This window comes from Chanodichthys erythropterus, chromosome 23 (assembly GCF_024489055.1).
Source record: "Chanodichthys erythropterus isolate Z2021 chromosome 23, ASM2448905v1, whole genome shotgun sequence".
Classification (NCBI taxonomy): Eukaryota; Metazoa; Chordata; class Actinopteri; order Cypriniformes; family Xenocyprididae; genus Chanodichthys; species Chanodichthys erythropterus.
The window spans coordinates 32,840,669-32,863,848 of record NC_090243.1 but is presented as its reverse complement, the minus strand read 5'-3'; the positions used below and the strand labels follow the sequence as shown (position 1 = coordinate 32,863,848).

The window sequence follows — 23,180 nt, the reverse complement described above, 5'->3', positions numbered from 1 at the left end:
GTGAATAATATGAGGCACTGATGAATTAGTGTGGTATTTTGTTCGGTTTTGTTTAAAAAAAGGAAATCAAGTTACTTCCGGTTAGCTTTTTGCATTACACAGAGAATTGTGTGTTGTGTTTAACGAGAGTTTTATGGAATAGAAAACTGAGTAGGTGTACATAATATACAAATGATACATCTTGTTTCATTTCCACATACTACACTTATCTGTAGTACTGCAACAGGAGGATTCACAGGCATTATATTTGTATATCATGGTCTCTGTTGTATTATTTGGTGCAAATAAAATAAAGCAATATAAGGTTTACATTAACTTTTATGTATTATGAACACTAGTATCCTGCTTTGGCCACATGTCAGCAATATGGCTATAAAGTGGCCATAAGCTATAAAATAATAAACATCAGTATCAGCATTTAGGGCACTATGATCACACAGATATTAAGGACATAGATCGAGGTGCAAACTAACAATAAATATATTAACAATATATACAATATAAATGAACACATTGCATTCCACAAATTCTGAATGAGTACGTATAAGTATTTTGTATTGTTCATGATCACTAATGTAGTTAATGGTAACATATGAAACATTGATAGTGTTAGAAGAAAAAAACTTGAGATCAAATATTAAGTATGTGTATACAAATGAATATGAAATATATTACCTTTAAGACCAAAAATGTATGTGAATATAAATATTTATTCAATATGCAATAAATATCTAACAGTTGGCCTAATATACTGCCTAATGTAAAATATGAAAGGAACGAAGTAAGCAAGCTTTGCTAGCTGTGTCTCTGTCACAATGGTGACAGAGGCTCATGGGTAATGTAGAGCCTTCTGTTATCCAAGTCTGAGGAAAATGAGAACATGTTGGTGTAAGAAAAAAAAAACAGACACAGTAGCTCAGATTTAAAATGACTTTTACTTATTATTTTGTTTAATAATTTTTTTAATCAAACTGCATATAGAGTCAAAGAGTGCTTCCAATGTTTGTGCAAAAACTTTAAAATTCTTCTTCAGAAAATTCTGAACTGCTGTTGTCCTCACTCTCCTCTTCAACATCTTCCTCCAGCACGAAGAAGGAAGGGTCTGTGTTGACACTGCCATAGGTGCTGGCGACCTCTGCGAGTTTTTGCTGCAGAATGTGCCGCTTGTGTAAGATACAGCAGTGCAGCCCCCTGTGACCCTCTTCGGTCAGCTCTCTTTGTGGATCTAAAGTAAAAAGTGAAGAAAACAGAAATTAGGCAGCATTTCATGAACTATATAGTGGAGAAAATGCCCTGCAGTTTCAGTGCCCAACTCCGGTGTTGTACTGTTCATTAGTGTGCAATAAATAAATAAATAAATAAATAAAAGAAAAAACAGCTAACAAGAATTGATAACAAGAGGTGATTTAAAATTACTTATTAATAATTACAATATTTACAAGAAACAAACATCCTGCTTACTGGCATAAACATATTTTGACATTATTAAAAAAAAACAAAAAAACATTTATAGTACATACAATGGATCTTGATGTCCTCTTTAGTCTCCCGAAGAAGGCTGTCCAGCTGGTCCAATGTTTTTTTTAGATGTTGGTAATGCTGAGTCATCTCTTTCACAATTATTATCTTCTCCTCCTCCATGCGTCTGACCAGCATGACTTGGTCAAACAGTCGCCTCTTCAAGCGGAGACTCGCCACTATTTTTTTTTAAAATAAAAGTGGAAGGGTAAAAAATAAAAATAAAAACTTAAATTTTCAGGTTTATGCCTAGCATAGTGCTCTTCAATTAAATATTAGTGTTAGGATATTTGTGTTAAATTGCTGACTATTATTTCTTATATGAACAATTAATTGAATGATATGCATTTAAAAAAAAAAAAAAAAGCACAAAAATACAACATTACTAACCATCTCCTTGTGCTTCCCAAGGCTGAATAAAATCGTCAGAGAGACAGCGTGCTGCTTCGGTGTCAATTTTCTCTTCACAGCCAGGAAGGGTGTTGTACTGCACTATCTTCTCTCCGAGTGTCTTTTTGAGCTCACTAAGTCTCCTCCGTTTGCGTTGCCTTGTTTGGTTGCTGTCTGTAAGGTTAAAAAAGTGATTAGGAAAAAAAACAAAAAAACAATTCAAATAATGCAAGCTGAGTGACAGTACCAAATACCATTTTGTCGATACAGATCATGCTTCTTTCTTCGGATTGAATAAATTATCTCATCGATTTCTGTCTGGAGCTCTTCCTGGCTACTGTGAGTACCGTCTCTCTCTTGAAAAACAGAAATAGGCAAAAGTAAACATTAAAGAAAACATAGTATCACTACAGAAATGTTACCAAATGTATGGAAATAAAGTACCATTGTATACACCAGCAACTATGACATACCAGTGGTTGCCCATTTCTTAACATCAGACACCCAGCGATCTGCATCCTCCACAGAGATGTTTAACTCCTGCTTGAGACTCTCAAGATTGGCTGCTTCCACTTCAGCTCTCTGTGTAGTCTATTTAAAAAAAAAAAAAATACTAGTATCACTACAAAGTTAGTGAACGCAGTCCCCCACTACCATAGATTAGGCAGTCAAGACTGTACATTTGGGGAATTCTCAGGGGTCAGCACAGCCGGAGTGCAATAACTAAGCCTTGCCCTGGAAGAACCACTTACTTGATAATTGGTGCTTCAAGTAAATGACAAACAACATCTACAGTCAACAATTATTTTTACTTGAGCATCAAGTACCTATTGTCTTTTTACATATTTTTGAAACATCTTAGTACTTTATAAAAATGTAAAGTTGATTAATACTTGTAATTGACAGGAGTTTAACGTCAGTAGACCATGTAAAACAAATGTATGTCAAAACACCTCCAGGGCCAGAAAACACCTCAGAACCTTAGGGTTAACATGCAGTGTAGCCTTCTTACTTTGACAAATCTTTTTGCCAGTGTCTTGTGAAGACTCTCCACCTTCCTATGGTTCCATCCCATGGAAAGCACAGTTATCATATCTGCTCTGCCTTTAAAAACAAAACAGATAAGAACATATCAATTGTAAAATCTAGTATTATGTGTCAAACACAAGGGTTAATCCTTTAACCAACCTGACTTGGTCATGTACTTTGTAGTAAGAGCTGCCCTTGAAAGGAAACTATTGACCTGTTCCACCTCTTCACCGACAGTATTTCCTGCACCATCTTGGCTCCTACCGCCCCACCTAACCTGCTCCAAAACATAAGATCAAGACATTTGTCAATAAAACCTTATTTATTATTTGGTGTATCCTTAATGAATTTGGTGCCATTAGTACATATTGAAAATATAAAATAATACTAACTAAGATTACCATGAAAGCAAAGCTTGCTATCACAACTGCAGTTGTGCAGTTAGAATTTTAGGAAAGGTTTTAGGAAGCATATCCTATAAACAGCCTTGCTGGTATGATCACTAACTGTAATGTTAATAATGTTTTAAAAAGTTCATTAATGTTGTGTGTATATTACCCAAAACGCACATTAACAAGTTGTTTTAAAAAATTATCCTTGAGAATGTCTCACTGATATGACAGACTTGATTTAACTCATCAGCTCATTAGTAGAGACCTGAACTGGACCTCAATTGGGTATGTCAGATAAGGGAGACATACTGCACAAAATTCAGTGCTGGGGGGTCCTCCAGTACAGATTTGACAACCACTGCAAGTATTTCACTAATGTGGACAACCTTTTCTGAAACAAGCATATTAAAAGAGATACAAATCCAGCTATTTTTTTTCTGATGCTGCAAGGATATGCTCCTGAAAACATACTTCCCCAGTTTCACAGACAAGGCTTAAGCTAGTCCTAGACTAAAATGCATATTTGAGCTGTTTTAACTGAAAGTAACTTTATATGTCTTAAAATATGTCAAAGTCATTGTTTTGTCTCAAGATGCACACCAGTAATGTTTTTCTAGAGTACATTTATAAAAGTAACTTAAATATCCTAATTGAACTAAGGCCTAATCCTGGCTTAGGCTAAGCCATGTCTGTGAAACAGGGCCATTGTGACAAACTTAACTCGCAGACTGTACCTCACATTTGCCAGTGTGAGCCTTAGCATGCATTACAGACAGAAAAGGCTTCATCATGGTAAGTGGTTGGAGCTCAGGCAACTTCTCTGCCATCTTTTCCAAATAAGGCCAATACCTGTAATGGGAAAACCACAAAATGGTAAGTAGATAAATCAGGACCTAATCATGAAACTATGTAGTTATATGAATAGTAATATTGCACTATATCTGCGGGATGAATCTGTGGCAGTAGTAAACTAATAACACTGTAGCCATATTAACCTTCTAAGTCCATAATATATTAAATGTGTTATTTTAGCTAGTAATTGTGTTATTCCCATGCATGGCATAGATTAGTAAAGGTAAAACATCAGTAAAAACTTCAGTTGTCATTTGGCAATGGTTATCTACCTGCAAGCAATGTCCATGCAAAAGAATGTTACATTTGCAGCTTGTGCCAGCTCCTTCTGCAGGAACATTGGGTAGGCATATATTTCACCACGATAGTGATTCAAGCCTTGCAGGAGGATTCCATGTCTGCACACCACTATTTCAAGGCCCTCTTCATCCACCTTGGCCCTGGACTTCTGTGATATTTCTCTGCCTGCTGTAAATGTTGCTGGCCCACAGACATCATGACCAGTCCTCTGAAAGTAAAAACAATATGGTACATGTAATACCAGGACAAGTTAAAAAAAAGTAGGGTTAAAGAGATAAATAAATACTTACACTACACATCTGGGGCCTGTACCATGATGGTAGATGAACAAACTCAGGGTTATAGGATTAGTTTCGAGTTGACAAAACCAAACCACACCAATCCGGCTTTGTTGGTACCATGATGCAGATCATCAACTTTCTCTGTCAACTCAGGCTTTGATCCTGAGTTTGTGGAGCGCGGGCACATGAATCCATGACATCAGTGGCAAACAGCCAATCACATGCCTTGCAACAGAAACTGTCATTCACTTCTCGCGAGAGAGCCAGTGTAATTAAAAACTCTTTCGCTGAAAATTAAGAATTTAAATGCATTTACACTAATAGAAAATACTTGTCTGTGAAAGAAGACAAATAAAAGAAATGCTCTTTCTCTATCAGTGCAAGTGAAAGTTGTGAAGTTTGTTGATAATATATAGCGATAGAGACTTAAACATACAAGGTCACATGTAGTAATTTTTAAAGAGTATATATTTACTCCTTATTTAGGCCTATATTACATAATGATCTATATATATTAATATTCATTGAAACTAAGTGCTTAATAACTACTTTTACACTAAATTTGCCTGTGTGTAATGGATTAATAAAAATATAGATCATATAATTATACAAATCATATATAAATTATATTATTATTAAGATAATTTCATCATTAAATATTTGTTTTTACTATATAATGACCTTTAATTTAGAGGAATAGAAACTGGGGGAGTGACTTTATTGCACTGGGTGTGTCAGTGTCACTTAGCTTACGTCTGATTGGTCCAATTTCAGTTTGAGATCTCTAACACAGAACATAACCTGTAGCCCTGGAGCAGGTTAGCCGTGGAGCGTAAGTTACTAAGGCGATGAACACCACTAAAAGCCAAGTTACTTTCATGGTACCTAAAACCCAGGATTGGCGCAAACTAATCTGAAACTTACCTGGTTAGCCAGCTAATCCAGCTTCATGGTACAGGCCCCTGGCTTCTTATTTGTTCAACAAAGGCAGACACTTTGGCATCTTGTGCGATGAACAGTCCATCAAAAAGAAGTGGTTCGTCTGTCCTGTTAAATAAGAAATTTTCATCAACAACAATTAAATAATCATAAACGTTGCATTTAACTTAATTAAAATAAAATTTAACCTTAAATGTGCCACACATTCAGGTCTGTATGAATCTGATCTGGAACACTGTGTTCCACTGTGTGTATCAGCTTTTATTTGTCATCTGGCATAAACTTGTGAAGTTAAAAACGTTCTGTATCAAGTGCAAAAATAAATAACAGTCAAAGTTGTAGTTTATGTCTTAAGGCTACAGATGGGAGACAAAAAGTTATTGAACAATTTACCATATTATTGCCATCAAACTCTAATGTTACAAGCTTTAAAACAGTGATATCTTTCAAACAGTTTTTAAAATGTACCAATTTGGATAAAAAATTATTTACATTTGAATGTTAAGCAAGCAGTCATGCATTTTACACATTTTGTTACTTTCCATGAACTTCAAATAGAAGTGTAACTTTATAAATTTATTGACCAACATACTCAAAATCGTTTTCTTGATGCCTAGAGCCAACATTTTTATATTAAAGAAACATGTTTATATGCCTGAACATGACTGAAATTATATGTATGTGGAAACTCACATGTTAAAGCAATAAGGTGCAGCATAGTTCCCTTTCGATACTTCACTCGTACTGCGTATGGGGAAAGGTCTCCTTTTTCCCCGTTACTGAAGCCTTTTTCAATAACGCAGTGTAACTGCATCGTCACTGGTTCACTCATAGACAAGTTGTTGAACCAATGACGACGCGGCATAGCTGCGCGACCTATGGCGACGAATATTCCCGCCGAAATGGGCGGGGCTTAGGGCTATATAAGCGGCGTCTCGCCATAGGATTTCAGTTCTCTCTCCTTCAGCGACGACTTCACATCGCTCCTCGCTGATCTCCGGCTGAAGCCTTCGCCGCCTTGAAGAAGCTCGCCTGGAAAGAAGCTCTCGCCGCCGTCGAAGAGGCTCCCGCAGCGGACTGCTGAGCTCGCCGAGGAAGAAGCGCCGGCGCCCTCGTCGACTGCCGCCTCGAGCGTCGTTTCGAGCCGCCCGCCTCCCGCTTCCGGCCGCCTGCCAGCCCGTCTCCTGCCGCCATCCGGCGCGCCTAAAAGAGCGAATTTCCCGCGGTTTATTGCCGCTCTAAAAGAGCTTCACTTCTTCAGTGAAGGCGATCTCGCCGCTCGCGCCCTCCCGTCTTTTTCCTCCCGCGAGCCGGCTAGGAAGAGACAGCGGGGCAGAGCGGCCCAGCGCACGGGAGTTGGATGACGTCACGCCGGCTTCCCCGCGTGCCTCACCCTCTCCCCCGAGAGAGCAGTCCCCCGTCCTGTTCTCCCGCCCTGAGCTGCGTCCCTCGGCAGATGCGAGCGACATCTCTTTTGGCGGTTCTGAGGACCAGCCGCTTGATGACTTCATGTCTCTCGCGGCCTCTGAAACCGAAGGTTGGGCCGGTGATTCTGACCCCGCCCACCTTTCCTCGCTGGAGCCCATTGACTGCAAGCCGAGCTCTTCCGCATCCTCTCGAAAGCTGTAGAGGTTTTGGACCTCGAATGGGCTCCACCAGAGGAGCCATCACGGAGCAGGCTCGATGAGTGGTTCCTGCCAGGTTCCCGCCAGGCCCCTCGTCAACGCACTGCACCGTTTTTCCCAGAGGTTCACAACGAGCTGACGAAGTCGTGGCGCGCCCCGTATTCTGCCCGCCTATGTACTACGCATTTTTCAGCTCTCACCTCTGTGGATGGCTCTGAAGAGAAGGGTTACGAGCATCTACCACCCCTGGACGAAGCAGTGGCGGCTCACCTCTGTCCCCCCACGGCTGTGGGTTGGAAAACTAAGAGGGCCCTTCCATCCAAGCCCTGCAGGACCACTTCTGCCCTGGCTGGCAGAGCATATACGTCCGCGGGCCAGGCTGCCTCAGCGCTGCACACCATGGCTATTCTCCAGGTGTTTCAAGCGAAGCTCCTCCGTTCTCTGGATGAGTCCGGCGTCGATGCACCTGCCTTCCGTGACCTCCGCAGCGCCACTGACTTAGCCCTGCGTGCCACAAAGGCCACAGCTCAGGCCATTGGACGATCCATGGTTGTGCTTGAGTGCCATTTGTGGCTCAACCTGACCGAGATTAAGGAGATGGACAAGACGGCCTTTTTGGATGCCCCGGTCTCTCCTTCTGGTCTCTTCGGGCCAGCAGTAGAGGGCTTTATGGAGCGTTTTACTGCAGCACACAAGTTGTCTCAGGCTATGCGACACTTCCTGCCAAAACGCTCTAGCTGCACGCCTGCTTCCAGCCGCCCCAAGTCTGCGCCGGCTCAGCAGAACAAACCTCTACCTCTCAGGCAGCACCATCCAAGGAACAGCGCCATCGTAAGCGCTCCTCCTTCCCGAGGCAACGTCAGGGACCCCGGCCTAAGATTACGCTGGACCCGATGCCTCCTAAGCCCTCCTGATGTTTCAGGAAGGAAGAGGATGGGGCAAAGTCTCGCCACGGCCGGACCACCCCAAAAGCTCTTTCGTTCCACCCCCCCTCCGCCTCGTTCAGCTCCGGGCGTGGGAGATATGTTCAGTGTTGTGCTAACTGTGCCCAGTGCTGCGTCCATGCAAAACGCCATTCTTATGGCGAACACTATGAATATTCTACCTTCTCTAAGAAAGAGCGAAGTTCCTCTTCCACTCTCTCCGGTGCTCGGGCCCCTGATTGGCGGCCCGTCACCCGATACCATTCAGCCCCTTGTCACGCGGGCCGAGGCCTGGCGGGCCATCCCTGGAGTGTCAAGCTGGGTTCCGGGTCCCTCCTCACGGCACGGCCGCCTGCGTCTCAGGGTCAATCAGGCCTGTTTGGCAGCTCTGAAATCCTGGATGAACCCTGTATGGTTCAACCAAGGGGTACCCCTACAGGCGGTGTCCAGAAGGACGGTGCTCTCAACGGATGCGTCCAACACAGGTTGGGGCGCTCTTTGCGAGGGCAGACCGGCCTTCGGCTCGTGGTCTCACGAGGAATGCCATCTGCACATCAACTACCTCGAGATGTTGGCAGTGATTCGAGCCCTTCATGCATTCCAGGCACACCTGACAGGGCGCCACGTCTTAGTCCAGTCGGACAGCATGACAGTGGTGTCATACATAAATCACCAGGGCGGTCTTTCATCCAGCCGCTTATGCGCTCTGGCGAAGCGTCTTCTGGAATGGGCATCACCGAGGTTTCAGTCGCTCAGGGCGACTCACATACCCGGGAGAACAAACTTGGGAGCAGACATGCTATCTCGGAGCAATATCCCCTCAGACGAGTGGATGCTCCACCCCCAGACGGTTCTCATGATCTGGGAGTTCTTCGGAAAGGCAGAGGTAGACCTCTTCGCTTCAGAAGGCAACTCTCACTGCCCAATTTATTTCTCGAAGGAGGAATATGCGCTGGCCCATGCCTGGCCCAGCACCCTCCTTTACGCTTTTCCCCCGATCGCTCTGATCCCACAGGTCATCAGACGAATCAGGGAAGACAAGCACAGAGTCCTCCTGGTGGCCCCGCTCTGGAGGAGCCAAGTTTGGTCCTCAGAGCTGTTCAAGCTTTCCACAAAAGCTCTGTGGCCGATCCCCCTGAGACGGGACCTCCTCTCTCAGGCGAACAGGACGATTTGGCATCCCCAGCCAGAACTCTGGGCTCTGCACCTCTGGTCCCTCGACGGGAGCCTGCTGACCTCCCCCGGGACGTGCTGAATACCATTTCTCAGGCGAGAGCTCCGTCCACGAGACGCGTCTTTGTTGACTGGTGTTCTACACGCAACATAGACCCAGTGGAGTGTGACGTATCTCCGATACTGTCTTTTCTCCAGGAGCGTTTGAATCTGGGTCGCACACCTTCAACGCTCAAAGTTTACGTAGCAGCCATTGCAGCGTTTCACGCTCCTATTGCTGGCCAGTCAGTGGGACGAAACAACCTCGTGGTGCGTTTCTTGAGAGGTTCTAGGCGATTAAATCCTCCTCGTCCTCTCACTGTTTTGAGCCACTGCGTTCAGCTGACCTCAGGCCCCTGACGCTCAAAACCGCTCTGCTACTTGCACTAGCATCGGTTAAGCGAGTTGGTGACTTGCAGGCCCTCTCCGTGAGCCCTGCATGCCTTGAGTTTGGGCCCAACGATTCCAAAGTCTGTTGAAACCTAGGCATGGCTACGTCCCTAAGGTGCTCTCAACTCCATTCAGAGCACAGGTTATTTCCCTCTCAGCGCTTCTTCCCTCGTTGGACGAGCGAGAGCTGGAACTACTCTGCCCTGTCAGGGCATTAAGAACCTACGTTGATCGATCACAGCCTTTTCGGCAATCTGATCAACTCTTTATCTGCTTTGGTGGCCGCACCAAGGGGTCTTCGGTCTCAAAGCAACGTCTTTCGCGTTGGATAGTTGACGCTATTGCTCTTTGTTACTCCTCTATGGGCCTCGACTGCCCCATAGGAGTTAGAGCTCACTCTACTAGAGGAATGGCTTCCTCTTGGGCCTGGTCTAGTGGAGTTTCGATTAAAAACATCTGTGAGGCGGCCGGCTGGTCTTCGCCGTCCACTTTTGTCAGATTTTATCATTTGGACGTCCCGACCTTGCAAGCTCGGGTCCTCTCGGTATGATCCAGCGGCCTCTATCGAGCTCCGCTTCATGCCACTCTGGGAGTTAACTCCCTTTTTGTAGTGTAACGAAGGGTTCGACGGCTCCGGCCTTCTCACTTGTCCTCTGGTTCCCTCGCGGTGCCCAAGACAAGTCCAGTCGTTCCCTGCCGTGGCACGGCGCGGTTGAATTCGTTCCCCATACGCAGTACGAGTGAAGTATCGAAAGGGAACGTACTCGGTTACTAACGTAACCTCGGTTCCCTGAGATACGGAACGAGTACTGCGTTACATGCCGTGCCACGAGGCTGCGGCTTCAGTGTCGTCGCTTCAGTCGAATGACCTGAAATCCTATGGCGAGACGCCGCTTATATAGCCCTAAGCCCCGCCCATTTCAGCGGGAATATTCGCGCGCTCTGTCGCCATAGGTCGCGCAGCTATGCCGCGCCGTCATTGGTTCAACAACTTGTTTATGAGTGAACCAATGACGATGCAGTTACACTGCGTTATTGAAAAAGGCTTCAGTAACGGGGAAAAAGGAGACCTTTCCCCATACGCAGTACTCGTTCCGTATCTCAGGGAACCGAGGTTACGTTAGTAACCGAGTACGTTTCTCTATAAATAACTATCAAGTCCATCCAACCAATAGCTATACTTGCTTTTCATTTAGATGGTCATGGCATGGAGGGACTAGAGCCTATCCCATCTAGCACTGGGTGAGAGGTGAGGTGCATCATGGACAGGCTGTCACTTGTATTTCAGGGCTAAACAAAATGACTAATGCACAACTATGCCAACTTATATTTAAATTTAAAAAAAATAAAAAAATTCCACTGACCCTTTAGATTTCTTGATTTTAAAAAGAAGTCTGAAATTTAGAAACTTTTAAAATGAAAACAGCTCTTACCCGACCAGTGGAAAGAGATCTATGCTCAAGCATTTTGTGGAATGCTTGTTGCGATAAAGAAGGGCTAGCCAACTTCATCTGTTCGAATGATGTGAATACATCAAACTTGAATATCATTTGGCAGCTGGTGGTTGCTGGCCAATATCTACATTCCAACAAGTCCCTTATCCCAGGAGTCCATTTAGCAGAACAAAGTGGACAGCATACAGTTGGCAGGCACAGGTTGTATGGTCCGTAAAACAAACATGTGTTAACGTTTGACCAGTATTTATACAGCACAGGACAACACAATAATAATAATAATAATAATAATACATAATAAGCCATTATTATGCTTGACTTCATCTGGTGGGATATAAAAAGGTAGAAGGAAGTGACAAGACATACCATTTATGGTCACCAATACGGTCTGCTTTCCTGGGATAATTCTGAGGTCTGGGTTTGGACCGCAGGAGCAGATTTCCAGTGGTGGAAGAATCGGAAGCATACACACTGTAGTGAATCAAATTTCAGAAAGTTATATCAGTAATGTCTACACATTTACTAAACAAATTAAAAAATAAATAAATAAATAAATAAAAAAACAGATCAAGGAAACAGCAGACAAGGCTTATATTGTAGCACTGTACATGTATTGAACATTATGAAAACATGGTGAGAGGATACATACTAAAATTATCTGAACACACCTTGCTCACTGAGGTGATACTGGTCACCACAAACCACCACAAAGGATGTTGGTGGAATAGGATTAAAAAAAACCATCAAACATAGCTTCTCTATTGTGCAAAACATTTTTTCTGTGGATCTCCGTGTCGCATGTGGAACAGAAAAACTGAATTCCAGAGGGAACACAGTCCAAGCACCGGACAACAGCATCCACAGCATTGCATTTTTGACAGCAATGCTGGTTTACGGTCTCTGCAGTCAGCATGCAGTTTAAAATTTCTGGCATCGCAGCCTTGAATTTTTTTTCAGAGATGGCTTGTCTTTTTGTCCACGCAGACATGGTGGTTGTGTCTTCCACTGATGTAGGGACAGTGACCAAATTTACCAGGTCTTTTAGTCTCTGAAGATGTTGATCTAAATTAATAATAATTAAAAAAAAAGATACTAATAATAATGAGAATGATGATGATGATGATGATGATGACAATAATAATAATAATAATAATGAAAAAAAAGACATTTACAATGATGCATTTAATAAAGCAAATTTGCAATTTTGGTAACACTTTGCAATAAGGTTCATTAGGTAACTACATTATTTATCATGAACTAATAAGAAACTGCAGCATTTTTTAATGTTAATTTCAATATTTACTAATACATTATTAAAATCTTGTTAACATTACTTAATGCAATGTGAACTAACATGAACAAGCAATGAACAACCGTATTTTCATTAACTAACATTAACAAAAGATTAGTAAATACTGTAACAAATGTATTGCTCATGGTTAGTTCACATTAGTTAATACATTAAATAATGTTTAACTAATGAACCTTATTGTAAAGTGTTACCGCAATTTCTTACATGGCTTTATCACTTCATGTGCATTATGGAAATGGTCATTGCTTACTTTTAAATATTACAAATTTAGGCAAGTGTCAAATTTAAATATTAAGGCTGGTATTATTTAGGCTTTCAATTCAATATGCTTACCAAGATTTGGGATCTCTTGTTGAATTTCATTCACCTCCTCAACTTCACAGACCTCCTCAACTTCTGAAGCTTTAGTGCCAGAGGGTTTCACTGCAAACACAAAATATAATGATATACAAAACACTGACCAGAAGCATAAACACTTGTGAACAACAGCATGACTGTGTATTTTACTGACCAGATCGATTCTTCATAATCCTAACTCGTTGTGGTAGGATGTTACCATGCTGGTCCCTCTTCCTCCAAGAAACATTGGAGTCTTTAGGTCCCTTTTGTTTCGTTTTCTTTTTGGTCTAAAAGTAAAAACTAAATGATATATTTGGGGGAAACATGGGTAGAGCCATTTTCTTAGAGAAATAATGTATGAAAAACCATACTTTTGGGGTTTCCAACTCTTCTGCCAGGGTTTTTGCTGCTTCCAGCCATTCTTTAAATTGTCTAGACGACTCAGATGCCATTTTTTTTTTTTTTGAAATAATAAAAGGATAAAGGTATACAAAAAGGAGAGAGATAAATACAAAAAAAAAAGAGAAACAGAGAAAGGAGGAAGTGGATTTTAAAAGAACCGTTTGATTTGAAAAAGGATACAAAAAGGATACAAGGGGTACAAAAACCTGAAAACAAACAGATGAGATGATTAATTTTCTGTGGCTATAGTCTAAAATAGGCTATAACAATGAACCTGATGGTATCAACATATTTTGTCATTATATCAGATTGAATTGATACCCTAAATTTAAACAGCTGTTAAACTGTTATGCCCTCATAATATTACTATATAATGCTGAAAATACAGTTTACTCTAAATAGTAAACATTTACAGTTCGGGATACAGTAGGCTGAAATTAATTGTGGCAATATGACAGACATTACAGTAACGTTACACGACTATAAATACATATTTTTAAAAAAAAAACAACATAGACACTTTACCTATGTCCGTCAGGAAACCACCTAGTAGCCACGCCTGCTTTCTTCTTCTTCATTTCCTTCAACTTCCTTTTGGTTCATCGCTTAAATATTATTTATTTTTATTATTTATTTATTTATTTTTAATTCGGCGCCACTAAGAACAATTAAAATGGGGATATTATATATATATAACATATATTCATATATATATTCAGCGCCACAAATTTATAATTATACTATATATTATAAATTTTTAATCCATCACACTTTTATGATTATTTTATATAACGTTAAGCTATATCATAGTTTTTTATTCATTTTTAAAGCTTTTTTGTTAAAAAGGTTTATAGAATTTAATTAATCATTTGATGTGATAAGAGTTTTTGTTTCCTTTCCAAGATGTTTTTTAAGCACATCAAATACATAAAAACATAAATAAATTTTAATTACACAACTCATTTAGCAATATTAAGAAATCTCGATTGAATACAATGATAAAACAAATAGTATTTTGATTGGTCTACGGTCAAATGCCATTTCATGATGATACTGTCGTTATTTAAAGGGACGCTAGAGGGCGCTTAACTTTAAAACGTAACAGTAGGTCGTAATAAGCGGCTTGCACAAACGACCTATAGGGTCGGTTTTTGGAGGAGGACAGTCTCAAACAAAACCAGTAGAACAAGGCAAGGGTCTAAACCAGAAAGGCAGCAATATGGGCAGATAAATCTAAAACAATAACTGACGCAGGAAATTAAAAAAATGGTAGTAGCAAGGAATCTTAAGAAGAAAAAAGTAAAAGTGTTAACCTTTAAATTATCTTTTAATTCAACAGAAGAAACTTATACAGTCTGAGGCTGATTTGGGGCCCTGGATAAGTTTTGACATACCCTGACATTTGTGCTTTTTTTCAGTTGTTCATAAACATATTAATGGAAAAGCTGTCATTACACTGTATTCAGCACGAAATAGGCTACGATAATATGTGTGCAACATGTATGTACATGTTTGTATTTTTGAAGGAATAACGTTTATGCGTGGTTATTGAAAAAAACAAAAAACTCAAAAGTCAATGTAATAAGGCAAAAAAATATATATTAAATATGTGTTCACAAGACTTCTGGGTATTGGAGCCTAGAATTTTTGCTTAAAAATGATGTAAAATTATCCTGCCTACTCGTTCGTATAAAAAATATAGCTATTTAAATTTTGTAAGACTTTTTGTCAAGAAACACAGTATACATGGAGGTGTAAATCTTCATGAATAATGCTGTGATTCACACCTGAGAAGACAAAGACCTGCATAATGACCTGCATAATGAGCCCTTTCAGTCAGTAGGCTCTGTGAACATGTCTCAAGCTCATCATGCTGTATATCAAACATACAGAAAAAACAGCAATACTGTGAAATATTATAACAATTGAAAATAATGGTTTTCTATTTTAATATACTTTAAAATATAATGTATTTCTGTGATGCAAAGCGTCTGAACATTCATGTTACCTCTATGGCATTTCATATAGGCTTTTAGCTTAAAAGCTGCACATTTGGAGAAATATTGATGGATTCTCATATGTTTATGTAAATTTTCTATACAGAGGGCATCTCAGGTGTAATGAATCTTTAGTGATATTACAAGTATTTAATCAATTCACGGGTGAAATATATGAATATAATAAATCATAAAGCCTTACGATTAATTATGATACATATATCGACCCAAGAGGGAATTATGCACATATATAGTATATTAATTACAACGAATTAATCAATTACATATATGATTAGTTTTAGTTTAATAGTTGTTTAAACTAAGAAACTATCCTAGTTTGTCCAGCAAACCATTAAGTTTCTCATAGACTATTATGAAAGAAATTTAATTCTTTGGCCATGAGAATAAATTCCTATTATAGCATCAAAGCGTAAATCAGTGTTGCAGAAACGATCATAGAAGTGACTTGGTTTTTCTGAATGAGCAGCAGAACAATCGAGCATGAATATAATGTATCTAATATATGAAATTGATAATACAAAGGTTATACGGCTAAATATACACAGAGGATATACATATATACAAAAGCGAAAGTAATGAAAGGAAAAGAGAGAAGACAAGTAGCAAAACTTACTAACAGTCTTTGAGAGCCACCAAAGAAATCAGTTTCATTAGGTCATATAAGATGTATTGCATCTTAAGATAGAGAAATGGTACTTGCATTAGTTTGTGCTGAGTTTCAAAAGATACAGGTGATGGTTCAGTGTGGCTGCAGTTCGCTGGCTTCTTCCATTTCCGCGGGAAGATTTGAACTGAGGACTTGAAGGTTTGTTTCGCCGGAGATGGTCGTCCCGAAAGATGAGCACGTGATGGAAGCGCGGTCGCCTGAGACGTCCGGGAGAGACGTGCATGAGATGGCGATGGACAATTCAGAGACAATCTAGAGACAAAGCACAAATGTTTGTGCTTGTCTGTTCTGGACAAACAAGCCAACACGCATCCTTGGTTGAAACAGCCAACAGTAAGAAGTGCAATCTTGGCAGGCAAACCTTTCCTTTGCCTTGTCTTGCGGCCATGGGCGTAGGTTTGGTCTCAGCTTTGGTGGGGACACCCCCCCCCAAATGCACTCTCAAAAAATAAAAATAAAAACCTGAGACTGTGTAATGCTGCACAACCAAATGTTTTATTAACAGAAATTATGTACATTAGTATTTACACTAACAAAAAATACTCTACCACAAGGAAACAAATCTAAATAAATAAATATAATAACCTTTTTCTAAACACTATTTAGCCTCCAGTACACTCACGTTAATACCTGGGAATGTGAAATGCTGAACAACCATACGGTTTATTAACAAACAAACATCATTTACTATAGGCTACGTTAATAGCCTATTTATACTTACAAAAAACACTGTTGGCTAATTGACATTGTTACTTGCTAATGTAGCATTCTATCATCCTGGGTAACACATACTATCACCAGTTAATACTATTTTCCACAGTAGAATCTGCATTTGAAAGCCTGGTCAGTCACTACTGCTAGTTTATTTGTGGGGCTAGCTAATTATAGTTAAAATGGAATATTAAAATGTTTTTACTCTGGCCTTTGTATGTGGCAGAGAGACAGCCCTGGTAACTTACCGTCGGCGTCATCAACATGCGCGCACGCGCACACACACCAAACGCTCGCTGCTAGTGCAAGCACAAAAGTAGTCCCGGTCCGCGCGTGTAGCCTGTAAGATACCCCGCCGCCAATCAAATTACGGCGTTTCTTGTACTGTCGTCGTCCTGGCCGTTAGAATCGATCCAAATAGCAGTGCAAAGGAGCTTGCTAAATATTGGTGGGGACAAATTTGTCATATCAAAATATTGATAGGGACTAGTACCTAGCGTCCCCCCCTAAACCTACGCCCATGCTTGAGGCTCGATTTGCATAATTTATGAAATGTGAGATCAGAGTACATTTTTATTCGAAGTAGCATTAAAAATAGAACAATGCATTTTACAGTAATGTGACATACATTGTCGAATAAGGCATAAAGAGAGCTTTACAAAGAAACCAAACTTGTCAGGAGGCAAAAACATAAAAAGGGAGATACAGTTTATATTCTGATTTTATCGTTTAGAATGACACTAACACAACTACAGTCATAACTAAGTTTAAACATTAGGGATACATACATGCACTTGATATTCATGACAGGTACACTTTGGCACAGTCACATTTTGAGAATAACTGTACATACAATCTCTAAGCATGTGTGTGTGTGTGTGTGTGTGTGTGTGTGTGTGTGTGTGTGTGTGTGTGTGTGTGTGTGTGTGTGTGTGTCTGTGTGTGTGTGTGGTGTGTGTATTGGGTTTTGGCTGTTCTGGAATGTAGCCACATGAGAGACTCTTTTGAAGTCCCCAGAGCTGGGGACTGGAGTTCTCTGGTTAGTTTCTGATAGGGCCACAAAGATGCCAGAGTGCCCATCTCTCTTAGACCAGCTGGAGCCGATTCATGATTTACATGCACAGTTCAGCAGGCTAAAAGCATTCTAAAAATTCCAAAATTGGTTGGCGTTGCAACAGGCGTTACACAGGACATCTTGCAAGGAGGTTCACAGAGAGCCTACAACTTGCAATTGCTATCCTAGCAACACCCTGGGGAGCAGAGGCCTCAGTAAGATCACTCTCTCTAACGAGAGGAGGCCTAGCAAGGCTTGCAGTAGCCAAGGAGACTCACAGAGAGCCTAACAACTAGCCAGCCGAGCTCTAGGAGTGGAGGCCTCAGAATGCCCACTCCCTAAAATGAGAGGAGTTCGTTACGTTTCACACATTTAGGACAGCTTTCAAGGAGGCTCACAGAGAGCCTACAACATGCAATTGCTGTCCTAGCAGAGCTCTGAGTAAGATAACTTTCTAGTTAGAGGAGGCCTAATAACACTCGCAGTAGCCAAGGAGGCTCACAGAGAGCCTAACCACTTAGCCAGTGGCTGAGCTCCTAGAACAAATACACTACGTCCCATGCTTGTCAACATAACAGGGCCAGGAGCTTGACACAATAATGGGTGGAGCTGAGGGGAGCAGAATCCTCTAATAGAATGACTCTCATAGTGAGAGGAGGCCTAGCAATGCTCTAGTTCAAGAGCAATGGCCAAGAAGGCTCACAGAGCAACTTAGCCTCTGGCTCAGAGGACAGAGGCCCTATCATAAAGACTCTTGAGAAAGAGGAGGCCTAGCAACAATGTAAGGTGGCAATCCGCTTGGACAACTGACTTACTCACCCACTGATCGCGAAGAGCCAGTAGGAACGGTCTTTCTGAGCTCCAAGGTGGTGGCTCTATTGTTCCATTTTAGCAAAAAATTATGTGTAATAAATTTTTATTGCTTGGTGTAAAGTTGGCAAAAGTGTATGAGAATGTTATTTAAAAATATATGTGAATATTCCTGTTGATTTTGTGAAATGGAAAACCAAGTTTTTAATGGATACTGAAATCCAACATAATAAAAGGGAATGTAAAATATTATAAAAGAACTATGGAAAAAACTACAAACATTCCCAGAAATTGGCTCTGTCGTTTATCTGGACACTTTCCAGACTGTAAGCACTGCAATCCAGACAGGGAAACACAGCCCTTAAGTCAAAACAAGTAAGCAAAAGTTCATAGAGAAAACTCTGTTTCTCCATTTTTTGCAAAAACTGGTGTATAGTACTTTTCAAAGTGTAAGGGAGGGGCTGCCTCTGTTATAGAGAGGAGAAAACTAGAGTGAAGATAAGGGAGGGGCTGCCTCTGACAGAGGGAGGAGAAAACTAGAGTGAAGCTAAAGACGGGGCTGCCTCTGACAGAGGGAGAAAACTAGAGTGAAGCTAAAGGCGGGGCTGCCTCTGACAGAGGGAGAAAACTAGAGTGAAGCTAAAGGCGGGGCTGCCTCTGACAGAGGGAGGAGAAAACTAGAGTGAAACTAAAGGCGGGGCTGCCTCTGACAGAAAGAGGAGAAAACTAGAGAGAGCAGTAAAGGCGGGGCTGCATCTGACAGAGGGAGGAGAAAACTAGAGTGAAGCTAAAGGCGGGGCTGCGAGAGGAGAGAATTGTGTGTGCGTAGAGGGAGGAAGACAGAGAGAGAAAGTTCCCCCTTTCTGGTTGTGGATATTTTATAAATCAGAAAGTGGGGAACAAATTCCAACATAGACTTTGAACAAAATTTTGAATACTGAACAACATTATTCCCACCAGTGGACCTGCAGAGGAACTGCCTGTTTAAAATACCTAAGAAAGACTAATTAAAATATCTTAATATTGTCTGATCTTCGTGGTGATAACTAGTTAAGAATAGACACAAGCTGAGATTAGAGAGGCATATAGCCTACTAAAAAAGTGTGAAACATATAGTCATAATTTAGAATATAATAGCATCAACACCTAGAGATGCCAAGATCGTCTCAGTTACAAAGGTAACCCTCGTTCCCTGAAGGAGGGAACGGAGACGTACGTCGGACAGACCGACGAATAGGAATCTCGCTAGAGAGGCCAATCTACTTCGAGTGTAACTAAAACGAGCCAATGCACATTGGCATGCAATCATATGCATCAGCTGCTCGCCTCGCAGCGCGGGTATATAATGAGCAGCAGGTGCGTTGCATCTTCAGGTTTTCGCTGAGGAGCCGAACCGGATAGGCGGCAGCATCAGCGGGGTACAGCGACTGTGGCGACGGGACGTACGTCTCCGTTCCCTCCTTCAGGGAACGAGGGTTACCTTTGTAACCGAGACGTTCCCATTCAGTCGGTCACGTTCGACGTACGTCGGACAGACCGACGAATAGGAATCCCTACCAAAGCGCCACAGGAGCTGCCCCCTTCCAGCGCTCTGTTGTAAGCCACCTGAACCCCCTTGCCTGAGGATGGTGGGACAGAGCTAACACAGAGAGAGTCGATCACTGCTGTTCCCCAAAACCCATTCAGTGAGACTATTGGATAACGCTGGGAAAGCGTACCCTTCGCTGGGAAAGGAACGCTGCGGAAGCCACATCCTTCCCCGAAGGAGTTATGTGGAGAAGTACATATGGACTAACCCTGTAGGGCTGTGCTACATATGGAAGAGCTGGGGTGACTCCAACCCGATGAAGGGTAGGTTCTCCCAGAGGGAAAGACACGGGCTTCGTTTAGGAGCAACCGTGGAACCAACCATATGGGATCCCCGTAGGGTCACACATATGGAACCCAGCCTAAACCCGGTTCTCAAGGATACAACGGAGTATAGGCCTGGCGCCAGACGCTCCGCCACGTCGGCTGCCGAAGGGATATCGGAGGACTCGACAGGGTCTGCCTTGTAGGGACTCTCTGGAGAAAAGAAGCGCCTGTAGCGCAGCAAGCCGACACTAAGCCGGGGCCTCTCCGTGCCTCTGACCTGTGGCGAGAACATGGGAGGAGACCGGCTCGACACGAAGGCTATAGTATCTAGCGAACGTGTTAGGTGTCGCCCAGCCCGCAGCTCTACAAATGTCTGTCAGCGAGGCGCCACGAGCCAGCGCCCAGGAGGATGCGACACCTCTCGTGGAGTGAGCATGCAACCTGAGCGGGCAGGGCACGCCCTGAGCTTGGTAAGCCAGGGCGATGGCATCCACTATCCAGTGGGCCATCCTCTGCTTGGAGACAGCCTTTCCCTTCTGCCTGCCTCCATAACAGACAAGAGCTGGTCTGAGGTCCTGAGGCTTTAGGTTCTGTCGCAAAGCGCGGACTGGACAGAGTAAAGCCAGGGCTGGGTCTGCCTCCTCCGAGGGCAGAGCTTGCAGGCTCACCACCTGGTCCCTGAAGGGAGTGGTAGGAACCTTGGGCACATAGCCAGGCCGGGGTCTTAGTACCACGTGGCTATCACCCGGCCCGAACTCCAGGCACGATTCGTCGACCGAAAATGACTGCAGGTCCCCTACCCTCTTGATGGAGGCCAATGCCACCAGCAGCAAAGTCTTCATAGACAGAATCTTTAAGTCTGCTGACAGCAAAGGCTCAAAGGGAGCAATCTGAAGTGCTCTCAGCACCAGAGTGAGGTCCCAAGAAGGATTTAACCGTCTCGCCCCCCTAAGGAACCTGATGACCAGGTCGTGCTGACCAACAGATTTGCCATCTAAGTGGTCGTGGTAAGCGGATATAGCAGCAGTATGGACTTTGAGGGTGGAGGGGGGACAGCCTACGCTCCAACCCTACTGCAAGAAGGAAAGCACGACTCTGATCGAGCATCTTCGGGGGTCTTCCCGGCGAGAAGAGCACCACTCGACGAACAGGTTCCACTTTGAGGCGTAAGCACGTCTCGTAGACAGTGCACGTGCCGAAGTGATGGTGTTAAGTACCTCAGGGGGTAAGTCACCTAGAACCTCCGCATCCCGTCCAAGGGACCAGACATGGAGTTTCCAGAGGTCTGGACGCGGGTGCCAAAGAGTGCCCCGTCTCTGAGAAAGAAGGTCTTTCCTCAGAGGGATGGGCCAGGGAGGGGCTGTCGCGAGGAGTGAGAGTTCTGGGAACCAGGTCCGGTTGGGCCAGTAAGGCGCAACTAACAAGACCTGCTCCTCGTCCTCCCTGACTTTGCACAGGGTCTGTGCAAGTAGGCTCACTGGGGGAAACGCATATTTGCGCAGGCCCCGGGGCCAGCTGTGAGCCAGTGCATCTGTCCCGAGTGTCCCCTCGGTCAGAGAGTAAAACAACTGGCAGTGGGAGGTTTCTGGTGAGGCAAACAGGTCTACCTGAGCCTCTCCGAATTCTCTCCAGATCAGCTGAACCACCTGGGGAGTGGAGTCGCCACTCTCCTGGCAGCGCAGCTCGTGATAGCTCGTCGGCCACACGCTTGAGCACACCGGAGACATGAATGGCGTGAAGCGACCTCAGATGCTTCCGACTCCACAGGAGATGGCAGGCGAGTTGCGACATGCGGCGGGAGCGTAGACCACCTTGACGGTTGATGTACGCAACGGTCGCAGTGTTGTCCATACGGACCAGTACATGCTTGCCCTGAAGCAGGCCTTTGAGACGGCTCAGAGCAAGGCGTACTGCCAGCAACTCGAGGCAATTGATGTGCCAATGCAGATGGGGTCCCGTCCAAACCCCTGAGACTGCATGCCCGTATTACGTGGCACCCCAGCCAGTGGCAGAAGCATCTGTGAACACCACAGCATGCCGGGACACCTGTTCTAGGGGCACTCCTGCCCGAAGAAACAAGGGGTCCGACCACGGACTGAAGGTTCGGCGGCACTCCTGAGTGATTGGCACCCGGAATGTGCCGCGCTGCCACGCCCATCTCGGGACTCGGCCGTGAAACCAGTGCTGAAGCGGTCTCATATGAAGCAGACCGAGCGGTGTTACAGCCGCAGCAGCCGCCATATGCCCCAGGAGCCTCTGAAAGAACTTCAGTGGGACCGCTGTCCTGCCATTGAATGTATTCAGGCAGTTCAACACCGACCGAGCACGTTCCTCTGTGAGGCGTGCTATCTGCTCGACCGAATCCAACTCCATACCGAGAAAAGAGATCCTCTGCACCGGGGCGAGTTTGCTCTTTTCCCAGTTGACCTGAAGCCCCAACTGGCTGAGGTGTCTGAGCACCAAATCCCTGTGTTTGCACAACTGATCCCGGGACTGTGCTAGAATGAGCCAGTCGTCGAGATAGTTGAGAATGCGAACACCCTGTTCTCTCATGGGAACAAGGGCTCCCTCCACGACTTTCGTGAAGACGCGGGGAGACAGGGCCAGCCCGAAGGGTAGGACTCTGTACTGATATGCTCGACCTTCGAACGCGAATCTCAGGAATGGCCTGTGTCGCGGAAGAATTGAAACATGGAAGTACGCGTCCT

At 43.4% G+C, this 23,180-nt stretch overlaps 1 protein-coding gene across 8 annotated transcripts in view; it reads right to left on the bottom strand.

Annotated features, from left to right (window-relative positions):
- Nucleotides 1-984: 984 nt before the first annotated feature.
- LOC137013814 (uncharacterized) overlaps nt 985-23,180 on the bottom strand; it is a 38,364-nt gene continuing 16,168 nt past the window's right edge. For 4 of the 8 annotated variants that reach the window (XM_067377769.1, XM_067377773.1, XM_067377772.1 and 1 more), the window contains exons 2-19: nt 13,328-16,295; nt 13,129-13,243; nt 12,951-13,040; nt 11,974-12,367; nt 11,672-11,776; nt 11,285-11,447; nt 5,890-6,003; nt 5,687-5,809; nt 4,772-4,787; nt 4,454-4,689; nt 4,064-4,178; nt 3,097-3,214; nt 2,921-3,012; nt 2,382-2,499; nt 2,163-2,264; nt 1,909-2,082; nt 1,521-1,697; nt 985-1,225 (exon numbers count right to left, since the gene is read on the bottom strand). In XM_067377769.1, the coding sequence (XP_067233870.1) occupies nt 1,017-1,225; nt 1,521-1,697; nt 1,909-2,082; nt 2,163-2,264; nt 2,382-2,499; nt 2,921-3,012; nt 3,097-3,214; nt 4,064-4,178; nt 4,454-4,689; nt 4,772-4,780 (1,350 nt within the window). In that variant the 5' untranslated portion in view covers nt 4,781-4,787; nt 5,687-5,809; nt 5,890-6,003; ... (4 more) ...; nt 13,129-13,243; nt 13,328-16,295 and the 3' untranslated portion in view covers nt 985-1,016. Of the gene's footprint in view, nt 1,226-1,520; nt 1,698-1,908; nt 2,083-2,162; nt 2,265-2,381; nt 2,500-2,920; nt 3,013-3,096; nt 3,215-4,063; nt 4,179-4,453; nt 4,690-4,771; nt 5,050-5,686; nt 5,810-5,889; nt 6,004-11,284; nt 11,448-11,671; nt 11,777-11,973; nt 12,368-12,950; nt 13,041-13,128; nt 13,244-13,327; nt 16,296-23,180 lie in introns of all 8 variants that reach the window. The other 4 variants (XM_067377771.1, XM_067377770.1, XM_067377776.1 and 1 more) reach the window with 4 other exon arrangements.